The 18,364-nt window shown below is 45.3% G+C and overlaps 1 protein-coding gene across 3 annotated transcripts in view; it reads right to left on the bottom strand.

Annotated features, from left to right (window-relative positions):
• Nucleotides 1-10,037: 10,037 nt before the first annotated feature.
• LOC115166224 (semaphorin-3B) overlaps nt 10,038-18,364 on the bottom strand; it is an 88,668-nt gene continuing 80,341 nt past the window's right edge. For all 3 annotated transcript variants that reach the window (XM_029720044.1, XM_029720045.1, XM_029720046.1), the window contains exons 8-18: nt 16,798-16,940; nt 16,428-16,542; nt 16,188-16,257; nt 15,886-16,030; nt 15,448-15,667; nt 15,089-15,180; nt 14,766-14,807; nt 14,399-14,556; nt 14,007-14,062; nt 13,375-13,514; nt 10,038-13,201 (exon numbers count right to left, since the gene is read on the bottom strand). In XM_029720044.1, coding sequence (XP_029575904.1) covers nt 12,695-13,201; nt 13,375-13,514; nt 14,007-14,062; nt 14,399-14,556; nt 14,766-14,807; nt 15,089-15,180; nt 15,448-15,667; nt 15,886-16,030; nt 16,188-16,257; nt 16,428-16,542; nt 16,798-16,940 — 1,688 coding nt within the window. In that variant the 3' untranslated portion in view covers nt 10,038-12,694. The remainder of the gene's footprint in view (nt 13,202-13,374; nt 13,515-14,006; nt 14,063-14,398; nt 14,557-14,765; nt 14,808-15,088; nt 15,181-15,447; nt 15,668-15,885; nt 16,031-16,187; nt 16,258-16,427; nt 16,543-16,797; nt 16,941-18,364) is intronic.

Here is an 18,364-nt window from a genome sequence, read left to right as displayed (position 1 = left end):
GAAACGTGTAGGAGCAACAACGGCTCAGCCGCGAAGTGGTTGGCCACACAAGCTTACAGAACAGGACCGCCTAGTGCTGAAGCGTATAGCGCATTCAAATCGTCTGTCCTCGGTTGCAACACACACTACCGAGTTCCAAACTGCCTCTGGAAGCAACGCCAGCACAAGAACTGTTCGTCGGGGGCTTCATGAAATGGGTTTCCATGGCCGAGCAGCCGCACATAAGACTAAGATCGCCATGCGCGATGCCAAGTGTTGGCTGGAGTGGTGTAAAGCTCGCTGCCATTGGACGCTGGGGTAGTGGAAAAGCATTCTCTGGAGTGATGAATCATGCTTCACCATCTGTCAATCCAACGGACGAATCTGGGTTTGGCAGATAATAGGTGAACGCTACCTGCCCGAATGCATAGTGCAAACTGTAAAGTTTGGTGGAGGAGGAATAATGGTCTGGGGCTGTCTTTCATGGTTCGGGATAAGCCTGTTAGTTCTAGTGACGGGAAATCTTAATGCTACAGCATACAATGATGTTCTAGATTATTCTGTGCTTCCAACTTTGTGGCAACAGTTTTGGAAGGCCCTTTCCTGTTTCCACATGACAATGCCCCCGTGCACAAAGCAAGGTCCATACAGATATGGTTTGTTGAGATCAGTGTGGAAGAACTTGACTGGTCTGCACAGAGCCCTGACCCCAACCCCATCAAACACTTTTGGGATGGATTGGAACGACTGACTGCGGGCCAGGCCTAATCGCCAAACATAATTTCCCAACCTCGCTAACGCTCTTGTGGCTGAATGGAAGTAAGTCCCCACAGCAATGTTCCTAGTGGAAAGCCTTCCCAGAAGAGTGGAGGTTGTTATAGCAGCAAAGGGGGGACCAACTCCATATTAATGCCCCTGATTTTGGTGTCCACATACTTTTGGTCATGTGGTGTAACATAGTAAACGAAAATCCGGGACACTCAAATGAGAGGGATATGTTACATTTGATATGGTTACAGAAGATAGATGCTTACTTAAAGCAAAAACTAAAGTAGAATGGATGGGTCGGTGTATAATGTGAGTGTTTAGCAACCCAAAGGTTGCGAGTTTGAATCTCATCACAGAAAACTTGATCATTTTAGCTAATTAGCAACTTTTCAACTACTTACTACTTTTTAGCTACTTTGTAACTACTTAGCTAACCCTTCCCCTAACCCTAACCCTTACCTTAACCCTTTGAGTTAACCCTTCCCCTAACCCTAACCTTAACCATTCACCCTTTAACCTAACTCCTAAGCCACCTAACTAGAATTCGTAACATATCGTACGTTTTGTAAATTCATAACATATCATACAAAATGGGTGATGGACATCCACAAATTAATACATCCCATATGAAAGGTAACATATCATCCAAAATAGATGGATTAACGTACAGAATAACACAAAATGCTCTGAGACCAGGTCGGTAGTCTGGACCTAACACTCAGAGATGAGACCACAGATACTCCATATCACAGAGAAGCAGACAGCTGGATGACACCACATTATTTCCCATGACATTACCCCCCACCAACTAACATCTATTCAGCAGCTCATCCATCTGATCCTTTAAGATAATGTTGTTCAAGCCCAAACGAAACAGAATCATTTAAAGTGGTAATTTGAGGTAAGGTTTCCATCCGTTCTGTGTAAACTGCTCCGGCGGCTGTGTAAGCACCCTCAGCTTCTCCCAGCCTCTCTCTTCCCCCCACACACTCTGCTCTTTGTACTCTCCTCCCTCTCCTCCCTCACTCTCTGCCCACCTCACCCTGTTTGTTTTTTGAAGAAACACTTTCTGTTGTGGTTTGGGTTGTGTGGCGTTGCAGCCAGGGGCGGAAATCCCGGGGGGGACGGGCGGGACACGACCCCCCCATCCTGGGAAAAATATGATTTGTCCCCCCCAATATATCACTGAAACATAACTATGTAATTTAAATAATATTAATAATACGCAATGAAAGCAACTGTGCTGATTATAGACACTTAATAGCGCGTTTTTAAGTTTCAAAAGATTGCGACCCCCCCGCCCTTTGCCTCACAATGGTTTGATCCACTGCCAGTTCCTTAGTTTGCACGTAACTGCCGTGAGGTTCATCCAGTCAGTCGCGCACACACACACTAGCTGAATATGTAGAGCTAGCGCGCAAATATTAACTATTAAGCTAGCTAGTACCTATTCCATTTATGTGGCGTCGTCAAAGATGGAATCAGCATGCAGATGATGTAAGTTAGTGCTTCAAAGTCCCTGTGATAAGGTTAGCGATAAACTGAAATCCAAACTGAACAGAACTACACTCTCTTCTACCATTGTCTTAAATATATTTAATGGTCTCGTTGCAAAAGCTAAATTGTCGCAAGGGAACTTTTATTTATTTATTTTATCTCACCTTTATTTAACCCGGGTAGCAAAGATTATAGCAAACACCACGGAAACTGAATTGGTGCTCGCTAGCTTTGCAAATTCAGCTATTGTTGGAAGCCAGCCAATATGAAACAAACTATTAAAATTACAAAAGGTTGCAGCATATGTTGTGTAAATGGTGAACTCATACAGCTGTCAACTCTTGTCATTTTAATCCGTTTCACATTTGCTAGCTACCTTTTAGATCGAAGCCCAAATAGAATGATTGAAGATGATAGAAGCCCATCTCCTACTGTAAATAACCTACACACTGTGTGTGTGTGTGTAGCCAGCCAGCCAGCCAGGTAGAAAAATGGCAGAAAAATAAAAGACGGACATCAGAGTATTTTTCAATACACCAAAACGCAAAGTAAGAACCCTAGTAGCCTAATATCTCAAAGACTAGTTGATAAAATGTTCATAAGAAAGAAATGAAATTCTAATGGAAATGTTTCACAATGATGTCATTAGGCAGAGCAGGCAACAGATGGCACACAGACAGCAGAGTTGGGGACAGATATGCAGGGACAGACTGGCAGAGACAGGGAGTCTCAGGTAAGTTTGTTGAGTCTTTGTTTGGCAACATTATGAAAGGTTCTCAATTTTTTTGACTTGTAAAATAGGAACATAATTGGAAAATGCCATGGATACCCCCACTCTCAACTTAAACTGGTGACTGAACTAAGATTTGTTAAAGGCAATGGTATTGCTGTTGTGATTAGTTGTGTAGTTTTGGGTACCGGTAGTTAGGAGTACGGCAAACACCTTATTTCTTTGGTTCCTCAATATACATTTACCATATTACAATGTAGGCTGTGTGTTACAACACTACTTTTGGTGTCCCCCTCAGGAATTGCTCTTGAGAAAATTTCATGTAATTGTCCCCTCCAAAGTGGATATCAGATTTTCGCCCCTGGTTGCAGCGGCGGCAGAGCAGCCTGATCACTGGAAATAGACTTCTATTTTGGATGTTTGAAAATGTCCTGGGAACGTCAATACATGCCTACCTCGGGGCTCACAAAGATTTCTAATAATAATTGCCCAGCAATGGGCGTGAACTCGTGATCAAAGTGTTTTGCTTAGACCACTGTGCAGCCGCAGTTCACAAAGCTCTCGCAAGCCATGAGAATACTTGCTAATAGCAAGTCGTTTTAAAATTTGGGGGGTTTTAAGCCTTCCGCAAACCATAGCCCTAACCTTAACCAATCGTAATTAACACCTTAACTGTTAACCTTTGAGTTGTTTCTGTTTTAACCCTGTAACCATGCAGAAATAGCCCTGTAACCGCACAGAATTAATGCATAAGAAATAGACGTTCATCCATAATACACTGAATTTCGAAGGGAAAGTATGAGCTCTTGTTGGACAGAGATCCGTCAGTGCTGCTCGAAGCCCAGGGCTCAGGGCTTGGAGAGGGGAGGGGACTGAGAGAAGGCTGACACTGAAACCCTGTCTCCTTTATGTCAACACTCTCCCCAACACCACACAATGGGGTTAATCACTCCAACAAGAGGGAGGTAATTATTGCTAATTAGAGCCATTAATCACTAGACCTGTTACTGCATGGTCACTCCCTTTGTATAGCTATGTGTGTTGGTTGGGGCAAGGGGGTTGTTAAGTAGTTGTTACAATACACACGCGAGTGAATGAGAGGGAGAGGGAGAGACTTTCCAGGGATTTTCCTGCTTAGGTTTTATGGCATTCATACGTCCAGGTTAAGCATTGAGAGGAAAATAAAGCTTTCTGTCACTTTATAAAAACTGTGAAATCAGCCTGTGGGCAGTTTGGTCCAGGTGCACAACATACTGCATGCACTGAACACTGGTCCTCTCTTTAACTTAACCAGAGAGGCCTGTGGGACTCATTCAGACCAGTGACGTGCGGGGATGTCGGTGGGCACTGGCTATTATCAAAGGCAGATTTACTCACAAATAAACCTTGATAAAGCACAAGTTAATCATACAACAGATAGCTCCAACAGCCAGAGGCTATTTAATGAAAAAGACAAACAATTTTCACCTAATGTAAATACCAACGTAGCCAAGATACACAAGCGTCAGCATTGAATTTCTCCGATGGCGGCATATTTCATATAAAAAGTCTTATAAAATTACGTTTTATTTCCTTACTGTGAAATGCTTACTTACAAGCCCTTAACCAACAATGCCGTTCTAAGAAAAATAATAGTTACAGAGTCAATGTGCGGGGGTACAGGTTTGTCAAGGTAATTGAGGTAATATGTACATGTAAGTAGGGATAAAGTGACTATGCATAGATAATAAACAGTGATTAGCAGCAGCGTAAAAAAGGGGGGCGGGTCAATGCAAATAGTCCGGGTAGCCATTTGATTAAATGTTCAGTAGTCTTATGGCTTAGGGGTTAAGGAGCCATTTGGACGTAGACTTGGCACTCCGGTACTGTTTGCAGTGCGGTAGCAGAGAGAACAGTCTATGACTTGGGAGGCTGGAGTCTTTGACAATTTTTAGGGCCTTCCTCTGACACCACCTGGTATAGAGGTTCTGGATTGCAGGAAGCTTGACCCCAGTGATGTACTGGGCCGTACGCACTTCCCTCTGTAGTGCCTTGTGGTTGGATGCCGAGCAGTTGCCATACCAGGCGATAATGCAATCAGTCAGGATGCTCTTTATGGTGCAGCTGTAGAACTTTTTGAGGATCTGAGGACCCATGCCAAATCTTTTCAGTCTCGTGAGGGGAATAGGCGTCGTCGTGCCCTCTTCACGACTGTCTTGGTGTGATTGGACCATGACAGTTTGTTGGTCTTGTGGACACCAAGGAACTAGGAGCTCTCAACCTGCTCCACTATAGCCCCAGTGATGTGAATGGGGGCGTAATCTTTTGTCTTGATCACATTGAGGGAGAGGTTGTTGTCCTGGTACCACACTGCCAGGTCTCTGGCTGTCTCATCATTGTCGGTGATCATGCCTACCACCGTTGTGTAGTTGGCAAACTTAATGACGGTGTTGGAGTCGTGGGTCGCCACGCAGTTGTAGGTTAACAGAATAGTTTGCAACAAAAATGGATGAACAATTCTTCCAATGCACCACACATGCAAACACACACACACACACACACACACACACACACACACACACACACACACACACACACACACACACACACACACACACACACACACACACACACACACACACACAATAGTATTATTATTATGTGAAATATTATTACACACACATAATAAAAACAAGTTCTCACAGTGTCACTGCAGAATTAGACATTCATCCATGTTCTCCAAACGTCAATTTTCGAAGTTGCTCCAAATGTCAAATTTCGAAGTTAAAGGTTAAGATTAGGCCCTCATTCCGAATGGTTAAGGTAAAGGTTAAGGTTTGGGAAAGGGTTAAACACAAAAATAAAAAAGCAGTGTCCACGACTGGGATCGAACATGCAACCTTCTGATCCAGACTCGTGGCCCATCCACATCACCCTAGGAAAACCCAGCCAACTTGATGGTAATAGTGTAACACTGTTGTCCCTAGTGGTCGGTTTTGAAGGCATTTTCCGACGTCCACAGGACAAATTCCGCAGTCAATCTTGAATTCAAAACACATATAAACCAGCTCAGCACATTTCCTGCCCATCCACTCTCACTTATTGGCTCTTTGAGTAATGAAAAAAAAACAAAAAGCTAAGTAAATAAGCTACACTAAAAAGTAATGGAAAACCAGTGAGTAATACACAGTAAATGAAGAGACTTGGCCTCTTCTCAGGCAGTGAAGCACAGTTATTAAATAATTGAGTGAGAGACAGAGATGTCGTGATTCTCCTGGTTCTAGGATGACTGCTGGATGTTGAAGTCACTTGCCTCAGCCTCAGTCCCCTCATCCTCTGCCAGATGACTCTCGCTCTCTCTCTCTCTCGCTCACTCTGTCTCTCTCTATATATATCTTATGCCTGTGTGATTGAGGGGATGATGTGCCAGGCCAGGAAGCTGAGAGCTGAGATGAGGAGATGGCTCTCCTGGACAATGCTCAAATGGCCCAGTGAAGGACCCACAGAGCCTGGCACTAAAGTTTCCCCCTCTGCCTGCCAAAGCACCAGGGTTGTAATCATGTGCCATAGCAACAGTGGCATCATAATGATGAGTCCTATATTTATAGGGGGAGATCAAGCTGACCCTGTTTATCAAAAGTGTTGGAAAAACCTGTCGATAATCAACTGACTGGCTATTTTGATGTCTATAGTATTCTCTCTGGTATGCAATCTGGTTTCCGCTCAGGTTATGGATGTGTCACTGCAATGTTAAAGGTCCTGAATGATGTTACCACTGCCCTTGACTGTAAGAAACGTTGTGCTGCTATTTTTATTGACTTGGCCGAAGCTTTTAAAATGGTAGACCATTCCATTCCTGTGGGTCGGCTAAGGAGTATTGGTGTCTCTGAGGGGTCTTTGGTCTTGTTCGCTAACTACCTCTCGCAAAGAGTGCAGTGTATAAAGTCAGAAAATCTGCTGTCTCAGCCACTGCCTGTCACTGAGGGAGTACCCCAAGGCTCGATCCTAGGCCCCACGCTCTTCTCAATTTACATCAACAACATAGCTCTGGCAGTACCAGCCATTTATATGCAGGTGATACAGTCTACTACTCAGCTCGTCCCTAAATGTTGTGTTGAACGCTTTACAACACGTGTCAAACTCATTCCATGGAGTGCCGAATGTTTTCGCTCTTCCCTGGTTACAAATTATTAAGGAACTCCCCACACCTGATAGTCTAGGTCTTAATTGAAAGGAAAAAACTAAAACCTGCAGACACTAGGCACTCTATGGAATGTGTTTGACACCCCGGCTCTAGAACAGAGCTTTTGTTTTGTCCAGCAAGCTTACAAGTACTTTGGAGTACTTAGAACATATCAAAGCTGCAGGCTAAGGTTAAATCTAGACTTGGTTTCCTCTATCATAATCGCTCCTCTTTCACCCCAGCTGCCAAAATAACCCTGATTCAGATGACCATCCTACCCATGCTAGATTACGGAGACATAACTTATAGATCGTCAGGTAAGGTTGCTCTGGAGCGGCTAGATGTTCTTTACCGTTCGGCGATCAGATTTTCCACCAATGCTCCTTATAGGATATATCACTACACAGCATACTCCTCTGTAAACTGGTCATCTCTGTATACCCAGCGCAAGACTCACTGGTTGATGCCTCTTAGGCCTCACTCCCCCCTATCTGAGATACCTACTGCAACCCTCATCCTCCACATACAGCACCCGTTCTGCCAGTCACATTCCGGTATAAGGTCTCCAAAGCACACACATCCCTGGGTCGCTCCTTTTTTCAGTTTGCTGCAGTTAGCAACTGGAACAAGCTGCAAAAAAACACTCAAACTGGAAAGTTTTATCTCCATCTCTACATTCAAAGACTCGATCATACTGACACTTGTGGCTGCTTCACGTGATGTATTGTTGTCTCGACCTTTTTGCTGTCTGTGCCTCACAATGTTTGTACCATGTTTGTGCTGCTACCATGTTGTGCTGCTACCATGTTGTGTTGCTACCATGTTGTGTTGTTGTCGTGTTGTGTTGCTACCATGTTGTGTTGTCACGTTGTGGTACCGCCATGCTACAGTATGTTGTCGTCTTAGGTCTCTCTTCATGTTGTTGTGGTGTCTCTTTTGCCGAGAGGTGTGTTTTGGCCTACTTTTTAAAAAAAAATTCTCAGCCCCTATCCCCACAGGAGGCATTTTGCCTCTTGGTAGGCTGCCATTGTCAAGAAGAATTTGTTCAGATAAAGGTTAAATACAAATCAAGGTGCAATAAGATCCTTCATTATGTAGTTAGCTTTCTCTTAGGATCACTGAAACAGGCACTTACTGTCCTATTTTAACAAGTGTGGCAAATCAGCTGCAGAATTGTAAAAACGTTTAGAAGAGGTATGTTGGGGGGGGGCTTTCCTGTTACACGCTGGTGCACTGTGTGCCCCCCCTGAGTGTGCGCCATAATTGTTCTCAGGAGGGGGGGGGGGGGGGGGGGGCATGAGGTACTCACCTGCATGTTAATCTAAGCCCCTCTGTAACCCTGCGGAAATGAGTCCTCAATTAGGCCTGCTGGTCCTAGGACCCCACGGACCCCCCGGCCCAGGAGTACATACATACATACCGATCCCTGCTCTACTAACAAGCAGAGTAAGGGACTCAGAGGGGGGCTAATTGGTCCCCAGTTTGAGTAATACATGTGTTTATAACCGCATTCTGTGTGTGTGTGTGTGTGTGTGTGTGTGTATTTGTGCGTCTGCACCCGCTCATGGCTGTATGTCGCATGGGCATGAACATTCCAAGCTGTGAAAAGTTGGGGTCAGCGGTGACAGCCGGGTCATTATGATATTTCTATGAAGAATGTGAGTCATAACGTTTGGATGGTTGCTCCACAACCCCCCCCCCCTTTCCCACAGCAGCCCCTCCTGGAGAATGTCAGGGGGCCAGTAATATGTTAAGGGCCGGTGGTGGGATGTAAGGGGTTGGGGGACATGGCAGCACAGATTTGTTTGTAGCAGTGTAGCTAAATATGGGTGAGGTAGGCAAGAATTTCCTTTCCTTTTCAGCAACTTCAGTAAACTATTTTTTTCTTAAGGGTAGATTTAGTGTAGTTTAACTTCTTCCAAGTGTGAAGTAATTGGGCGTGTCTGAGTGGTAAGGCTAAAGCAACGGCCTGCAGACGAAAGTCGAGGAGTGATGTCGGGGAACGTGCATCTGCGACAGCCGAAACTTGGACACTAATGTGATTTTCCAACAGGAATTGCCATTGTTAATATATCTTTTTTTTAAATCATAACGTTGAAAAAACATGTCCCCAACCCCTATATCACACAATCACAATCTTAAATCTTATGTGTGTAGATTGTACACTCAATTAGTAAGCGAGAGCCTCAAACATAACATTAATTTGTATATATCCACATGAATCGCGACAAAGTTGATTCCGGTTTCCGGTCAGTCGTGTATTTTGTCACGTCCGCGTGAGTCAAAAAAAGAAAAAAAAAATGATTCGTTGACAACAATGCCCCCCACAACGCAAGCTATGGCTGCAGAATGAAGTTGGTGGAGAGAAACTGCAGAAACTTGCAGTCGACTGCAGTCAACTTCATGATTTTTGATCACATGATTTTTGTAAAGTTCATGCAGTCGGACAATTTGTATCCCCATAGTGCAACACACTGAAAGGCGGTGACTTGTCAAATGTGATCCGCTGGAACGGGCCTGGTAGCTTGGTAAACTATATTTCCAGAGTACATTCCCCAACTCTCTGTAAATACAGTGATGCCACCCTGTGTACGAAATAGAAATTGCATCCTTGCTCTCCGTTAACATAAGGCAGCAAGCCTGAAGACCATAGACTGCGCTCACACAGGCAGCCCAATTCTGATATTATTTCCACTAATCGGTCTTTTGACCAATCGCATTAGATCTTTTCACATCATTTACTTTTCAGCGCAGATCTGATTCCACAAAAAAACAATAAGTGAAAAAAATATAAGAATTGGGTTGCCTGTGTGAATGCAGGCATAGTTGTGCTGTAATACTCAGTAGTGTATAAAACAGTAGATGTTAGGCTATGTCATATTACAATAAACTACTCAGACGTAAAGTAACTGGGCACTTTATTGTGTTAATCAAAAACAATCCGGCACAACAATCCACAAAGAACTCTGGAAGTAATACAGTGCACCATGTCAACTTTGGCCTCGGAACTTTGAACTGTTTCTACAGACTACCTCTCCTCCTAAGCCAATATGTAAAGAGCTCTCCTTTCCTCCAAACACACACACACAAACACACACACACACACACACACACACACACACACACACACACACACACACACACACACACACACACACACACACACAGTTGGGGTGTGTCACATAGCACGGAATAGAAAGGATCAGCGGTTGGAGTTTAGCGTGAAGAACAATGATGCTAATTGGACAACCGGATCAACATTTACCGAATGTTTTTTTGAATGATGATAGTTTTTGCAGAACGTGTATGATACAACTGTAAGGGCTCTAATCAATGAAGTTTAGCGTTACAGCTTGATTTCAATTTAAAAGCAATGTCCCCGCATTAGCAGAGACTGCATTCACAGTAAACACTGCGCTTGTCATCTCAATTGGAAATCACCTTTAAGTTTCTATCGCGCAATCTGTAACGCTTCATCGATACAGATTAAATAGAGCCCCAAGTCTCTACATGAAAAGAAAAAAAATATCCACCATGACATATTAGCTTATTTGTGCACATGATACATAGGATAACCATATTGAACATTGTTGAACACAAGTCCCTCTCACTTCTCAAAGGGTGTCTCCCAAATGGCACTCTATTCCCTATATAGTGCACTACTTTTGACCAGAACCCCATGGGCCCTGGTCAAAAGCAGTGCACTAGGGAATAGAGTGCCATTCAGATAGGCAGCCAAAGTCTCCATTGTACACCGTCTAGCCCCTAACCTTGGTCATGCAATTGGAGAGCACAAAACTACAGCCCACTTAACTTATTGGCCTCAGTCGTTCAATAGTTAATAATTACACCTTTATAAAGCAGCTATAAATAAAAGACGGGATTCCGCACATCTGTAGGCTCTCATAGACTTCACCGGTAAAAGGAGAAACATTTAAAGCACGTTTTATTTTTTTAAACTTGTCAACAACAGACTATGTATGACGTGCATTGATTTGTACCATAGAGAGTCAACGGACCAGGCCTGTACACGGAAAGGAAACTAGGTGGCGGTCTACTCACACCATTTCACAGAGGACAAATGTGTTTTGCTGAACTGAAGGCATCAAAGATATACTGTAAAATGAACACTCAGAGATGGGCCTACAGACACAGCAGGAGGGAGGGACGTTTATTTACGCACGCACGCACGCACGCACGCACGCAGCTACTGATCATTTACCCAGGCGAACAGTGAAGCCTAAAAGAACAATGTATGTACCATTTGGAATAAAAATCGAGATGTTTTCTTTTCACATATAAATATCATGCTTTTAGCCCAAAGTTGGGATGTCGTATTCAAAGCCCACTATTGTTTTGCCACGTCCACATTGGTGTTGTGCAGTCTGTCACTTGAACCGTCTCAACTCCCCCCATGTAAATGTGTCAGCACACAACACAAGTCATTAGAGTCAGAAAATACACACAGATCATTTAAATAAATGACTAAATAAAACACAAAACATTTTTCTTGTCACCACATAAACATACAGGTAGAATATCGCCCACTTCCTCTACCTTGTCAGCCGTTTTGTAAAATAGAATCACAATGGAACCATTGTACTGATCCTGTACACTCTCTCTCTCTCTGCTTCAGAATCTCACCTCATTGTAAGAACTCTCTCTATACCCTGGAATGACAGTAGTGCTTTTTCCTATCTGTAGTGGTTTGGACCAAAAAAGTATACCAAAGCCTGCATCTGCCACAAAGCACACATCTACATTAGGCTCTCTTTGCAAAACACGTGAAATGGGATTATACCTAAATTGATCAATGTGCGTTTGGAGGTATGTTGAGCCCATTGTTTTTGTCCATCTCACAATTTGTAATCCGTGTTATCAAAGTTATTGTCATCTTGGGTTGTAAACGTGTGTATCACAGGAGGCTTCTGAGGGGAGGACGGCTCATAAAAATGGCCAGAAACGGAGCAAATAGAAATGCATCAAACACCTGGAAACCATGGAAACCATGTGTTTGATACCGTTCCACTGATTCCACTCCAGTCATTACCACGAGCCCGTCCTCCCTAATTAAGGTGCCACCAACCTCCTGTGGTGTGTATGTGTGTCTTTTTCCATTCTGATATTCCGGTTACGAGTCAGTTGTATTCCAGTTGAGAGATTGAGTGACACACACTGAGCCTTCTTTTATCTTGGGGACCCTTTCAGTCTATTCTGTAGAGGTGAGGTCTCCATCAGAAGTTCTCCAGGAGAGTATATCCAAAGGGATTGAGAGCTGGGACAGATAGAATTAAGATAGGGGGAATAATAAGGGGCGATACAAGCTAATCGGGGGTCAGGGGTCAGGGCAGAGTGAAGCATCATGGGGCAGTAGCTAGTGGGGTGTCGGAAGATAAATATTCACAAAGAAGGAGGTGCTGTGTGTGTGTTGACACCCTCCAGAGGTCCTTGGTCTCTATCAGTCTCTGTCTCGCTCTTTTCCTCTTCCTTCTCTTCCCTCTCTTCCCTCTCTCGCCACCCTCAGTCTCTCTCCTTCTTTCTCTCCTCTCTCTCTGTTGTCACTCCCCTGCGCTGCGTGGTGCTCGTGGGGAGGGTTTCCCATCGTGGGTTCGGCGGTTCCTCCCCTTGCGGATGTCCTGCAGATGCTTCCACTTCTTGTTAGGGGGCCGGACCACGGGACCGATGGGCGGGGCCTGTTTGTCGGGAGAAGACGGGAAGCTCTTGTCCGATTGGGCACTCTTGCGCGCCCACACCTGCTCACAGATCTGATCCACGGTGCTGAGGTTCGGGTGGTCCACCAGCTGCATGAAGTCTCGGTACCACAGCTTCTGATTGGTGGAAGGTGGGCCGCCGCTGCCTCCGCTGCGGGGGTCCAATCGAAGGAGAGGGTCGGTGGGCGGGGAGGAAGAGGAGGAGGAGGGTACTACCTCCAGGGTGATGCCCAGCAGGGTCTGGGTGAAGCCGTGCTCCATGGCGTGGCACTGGTAGAGGCCCACGTCCCGCTTCAGTACCCTCCTCACCAACAGCCCCCGCTCTGTCTGCAGCACACGGTCATCCAGACGCAGCTGGATGACATCACACACAGACCGAAACACACACAGCTGAATATTAGAGCTTGAAACACAGTCAATGTGAACCAAAAATCCCTTGAATACTGTTGAAAATATTAGTGAGAAGAAAGAGTTACTATGAATGACCTTTCAACTGTATGTCTCTTAACTGTCATTTTGCCTTTTACCTCTTCCTTGGCGTTGTGGGGTTGTTTCTGGAAGGTCCAGGTCACTCTGGCCTGCAGGGATTTGGGGATACACTCCAGGAAGGTGCTGCTCCCTTCCACCCCAAAAAGCCTCCTCTCTGCCACTCGGTGCTTGTGGTGGTCTACAGTGGGCGATACACACCATCAGATAACGTGAGCTAATGTGAGATTACAATTGTACATTTATTTGACAGTAAAAAAAGCGTAAGTAAATCATCACGTGTGTGTGTGTGTGCTGTTTGTCCCTCGTCACAGCCAAACTCTGAGATAATGCCACTGACCTTTCCCTGTCTTGCGCAACACCCTCACCGAGCACGATATGACATAATTGTGTGGAATCGTCATGTCATGCCTTTTGTGTAACTCGTCTAATACGGGCCAAAGAGAGATTATGGCACAGAATCACACTAATCACCCTGCCCTCTCTGGGTGGGAGCATGGGAGAGAGAGGTAGCTCCTTGGCACAGTGTGCCCGAATCCTAACTTGAAATCCGAGGGCGTAACTAAAACGTTTGTCTAGTCTCCCATTGATATCAGCATGATTTATGAGTCTGAGTTCAGAGCTCAGTTTATGAGTCTGAGTTCAGACTTAGTGCAGAGTGGAAGAGTCTTACCTCCTGAACAAAGGGTGTTGGGGTCTCCATTCCTCACGTCCTGACGACGGAAACGCCTGGAGAACAAGGACAGATATGTCTGTCTGATCGCTTGGGATTATAATGACTATGGTTCTACCAGGAACCAAAAAGGTTTCTCCTATGGGGACAGCTGAAAAAAAACCTTTAGGAACCCTTTTTTTCTAAGAGTGTGGTCAGCTGGGGTTTGTATGAGTAGGGTTTGTGGTGTTTAGATTTGGCTGGTAATAGTGGATCAGGTTTGGTGATTACAGTTTTAAAGGTAGTGGGTGAAGTTGGTTATGGTTCAATAGTTGGGCAAATAGCATGTTCACCTTTTGGTGTTGGGTAGGTAGCATGCTAGGTTGTAAGTTCGAGTTTGTATATTTGTTTACCGTTTGGTGTTGGGTAGGTAGCGGGTGCAGGAGGTGCCGTCCCAGGCGCAGTAGGGGTCTCTGGCCAGGCAGCACTCAGCACAGGCCTTCCCATAGATACTGCAGCGATGCAGAGGAACCTGGGCCAGCCCCGTGTCTGAGCCCACATACAGCTGTTGCTGTGGACAGAGAGAGCGGAAAAATGTTAGTGGCCCACAGTCAAATTACTTGATATTAAACATCTTGTAATTACAGTATTGAAGAGCTAATAATTCACTAGTGCCAATCTATCAGATTTTATCTTAGCTTTCCTCTCGTGCTCTCTTTTAGCTTCTAGTTGTTGCCCCTCACCCCTAAGATGATATGTTAGGGTTTAAGAGACTCTTACCCGTTTTGAGGATATCTGCATGTTGATGACGGATGAGGCATCCTGTAGAGCAGAATAAACGGTTAAGTATCACACTCTTAAATAGAAACGTAAACATAGACTTGCATGTCATTAAATATACACATACAAGCCAGAGGAGGCTGGTGGGAGGGATTATTGGAGGACAGGCTCCTTGGAATGGAATAAATGGAACAATATCAAACTCGTGGAAACCACGTTTGACTGCCCTCCATTTATTCCATTCCAACCACAATGAGTCCTCCTCTAGCTCCTCCCACCAGCCTCCTCTGACACCAGCAGAACGATGGATGGGGCCCCCTCACCTTGAACACCTCTAGCTCTTCCAGTAGCAGGTCCTCCATGTTGTTCCAGCTCTCTTTAGGTACAGAGATCACCTTCAGCACCGTCCCTTTGTCTGTGACACACCCACACGGAGTTTCAGACTGGATCACACAATCCATCCATATTCAATATAAACTCTGCTCAGTAATGTACATTCTATTTAGTATAACACATAGAATCCAAGGGTCAAGAGTACCCCGCGGATGGCATAAATGACCCTGGGTGCCAGTCTGTTTCTGCTGTTTGGCTCGACAATGACAGCAACGGAATTGTCAAGAGCACAAGCAGATCTGGGACCAGCGTGAATCTTAACGGCTACCTGTAAGGGTAAGGTGGTTACCTGTGCCAATGAACATGACATCATAATGCCCGTCTGCGGCGCCCACCCGGTCCACAGCGATCTGGGTGAAGCTGTAGTCTACGTTGGTCCTCAGGAAGACTGGCCGGCGGTTCAGGGGGTACACGGGGTTAAACATGAGAGGGTGGTGACGGGCAAACTGGATCACGTCGTCAGGGAAACCCTTGGTGGACTCGAAGCTGCCGAATGTCTTGCTTGGGCACTAAGGGGTCACACAGAGTAACAGCACAGAGAGGTTATTATGAGATTTTTATAAGATTATTATGAGTTAAGACGGGTCACATGGGCTCAGCCCAGGGTTTAACATCGGCCAAACAGAGCTATCACAATGGTGATTGTTAGTATAGTTAATGAGCTAAACTACTGATGTTAAAATGTCCTATTCAGTAAATTCCTGCAGAACTGATGTAGGCTACGTACCATGCCAGGGCGTGGGTAGGGGACTTTGCCCTGGAAGGGGACCCACTGGTAGTTTGGACCCTCTTTGTGGGCGAAGGGCCCCAAGAAGGCCCTGCGGATGTCATTCATGGTGTAGATACACACGGCTGATCCCTTGAATACACTGCTGCTGGGTGGCAGGGAACGCACCGTTAGAGACATAGCCTACTAATAAATACACAATCATAGTCAGGAACACAAACACACACACACACACACTCATATGCACACACAAGCACAAGAGCAGACAATAACTCAATCCATCCCTTGGTTTGAACTCTGACCTGGAGGTAGAGAAGACGGTGTAGACCAGAGGGTTCTTCCTGTCCTTGGTCTGCAGCAGGAACACATCCCCTGTGGGAGGAACACCGGTCAGAGGGTAGAGGTCAGAGAAACACAAACATAACCTCCGGCTCTGTCCATTTAGCTCAGATGAATCTTCATTGGTTGAATCCTGTGCTCTGGTAGGGCCTGGAGCGACAGCTAGGATCAGATAATGCACTCGGAGTGTAGCGGCTACTTACGGAGCTCGTCAAAGTACGTGTCACTGCCGTCACTGCCCGGCACAGAACAGATGAGACGAGTCTTCAGGAACGTGGTCCACTTGTTGACCAGACTACGCTGGCCACCCATATCATTCTGCAACAACATTATAGACCAAAGTTCTAAAGTAAATATTCCCGTGATAATATATCATTGCTGTACATACTTAATAAACATCAAAGAATTTTACGTACAAAAAAAAGTGCCCTTGACACAGCATAGCGTATGTGTACGCCAGAGCCTAAGGAAATGGTTACGAGTGTATGGCTATAGTATTAGCTATGTTACAATATGCCACTCTTTAAGCTACGGTGTAATACAGGCACGGTATAATCTGAGCGGTGTTCTCACCCTGCAGAGCTGTCCGATACGGGAGTAGGTGGACTTCCCCAGGCCCTGAGCCTCCACCGCCGTCTCCCGGAAGAAGAAGAAGATCTTATCATCGTCTGGGTTCTCACTCTCTGGCACCCAGAATGAACCCACAAACTTAGGCTCTGGAGGGGAAAGACAGAACGAGGGCCATAGCGCTAAGTATTTTATTAGGCACTTACAGCGCATTCGGAACCTTTTCAGACCCCTTCCACATTTTGTTACGTTACAGCCTTGTATTTTATTAGGCACTTACAGCGCATTCGGAACCTTTTCAGACCCCCTTCCACATTTTGTTACATTACAGCCTTGTTCTAAAATGGATTTAATCGTGTTTTTCCTTTATCAATCTACACACAATACCCCATAATGACAAAGCAAAAACAGGTTTTTAGAAATTGTTGCAAATAAAAACAGTTACAGTGTCACGTCCTGACCCTAGTAAGATGTAATTTTCTATAGTAGAGTAGGGCAGGGCGTGACAGGGGGTGTTTTGTGTTTTTCTATGTTTTCTATTTCTATGTTTAGTTCTAGTTTTTCTATTTCTATGTTGAGGTTATTTGGGGTTGATCTCCAATTGGAGGCAGCTGGTCCTCGTTGCTTCTGATTGGAGATCATATTTAAGTAGGGGGTTTTCTTCCTGGGTTTTTGTGGGTAGTTGTTTTCTGTTTAGTGTATGTCACCTGACGGAACTGTTGTCGGTCGTTTTTGTTGAAGTGTTTTCATTAAAGTTAATATGAGCACTATACACGCTGCGCCTTGGTCCCCTTTAGATGACCCACGTTACATACAGTTGAGAGTCTTCTTGGGTATGACGCTACAAGCTTGGCACACCTGTATTTGGGGAGTTTCTCCCATTCTTCTCTGCAGATCCTCTCAAGCTCTGTCAGGTTGGATGGGGAGCGTCGCTGCACAGCTATTTTCAGGTCTCTCCAGAGATGTTCAATCGGGTTCAAGTCCGGGCTCTGACTGGGCCACTCAAGGACATTCAGAGACTTGTCCCGAAGCCACTCCTGCGTTGTCTTGGCTGCGTGCTTAGGGTCATTGTCCTGTTGGAAGGTGAACCTACGCCCCAGTCTGAGGTCCTGAGCACTCTGGAGCAGGTTTTCATCAAGGATCTATTTGTACTTTGCTCCCTTCATCTTTCCCTTGGTCCCTGCCTCTGAAAAACATCTTCACCGCAAGATGCTGCCACCACCGCCATGCTTCACTGTAGGGATGGTGCCAGGTTTCCTCCAGATGTGATGCTTGGTATTCAGGCCAAAGAGGTTTTGGTTTCATCAGACCAGAGAATCTTGTTTCTCATGGTCTGAGAGTCTTCAGGTGCCTTTTACAGAGGAGTGGCTTCGGTCTGGCCACTCTACCATAAAGGCCTGATTGGTGGAGTGCTGCAGAGATGGTTGTCCTTCTGAAAGGTTCTCCCATCTCCACAGAGGAACTCTAGAACTCCAGAGCTGTCTTGGAGCTCTACGGACAATTCCTTCGACCTCATGGATTGGTTTTTGCTCTGACATACACTGTCAACTGTGGGACCTTATATAGACAGGTG

Source organism: Salmo trutta, chromosome 28 (assembly GCF_901001165.1).
Source record: "Salmo trutta chromosome 28, fSalTru1.1, whole genome shotgun sequence".
NCBI lineage: Eukaryota > Metazoa > Chordata > Actinopteri > Salmoniformes > Salmonidae > Salmo > Salmo trutta.
Note: the sequence above shows the minus strand (reverse complement) of the source record. Positions and strands in the feature narration are given on the sequence as shown.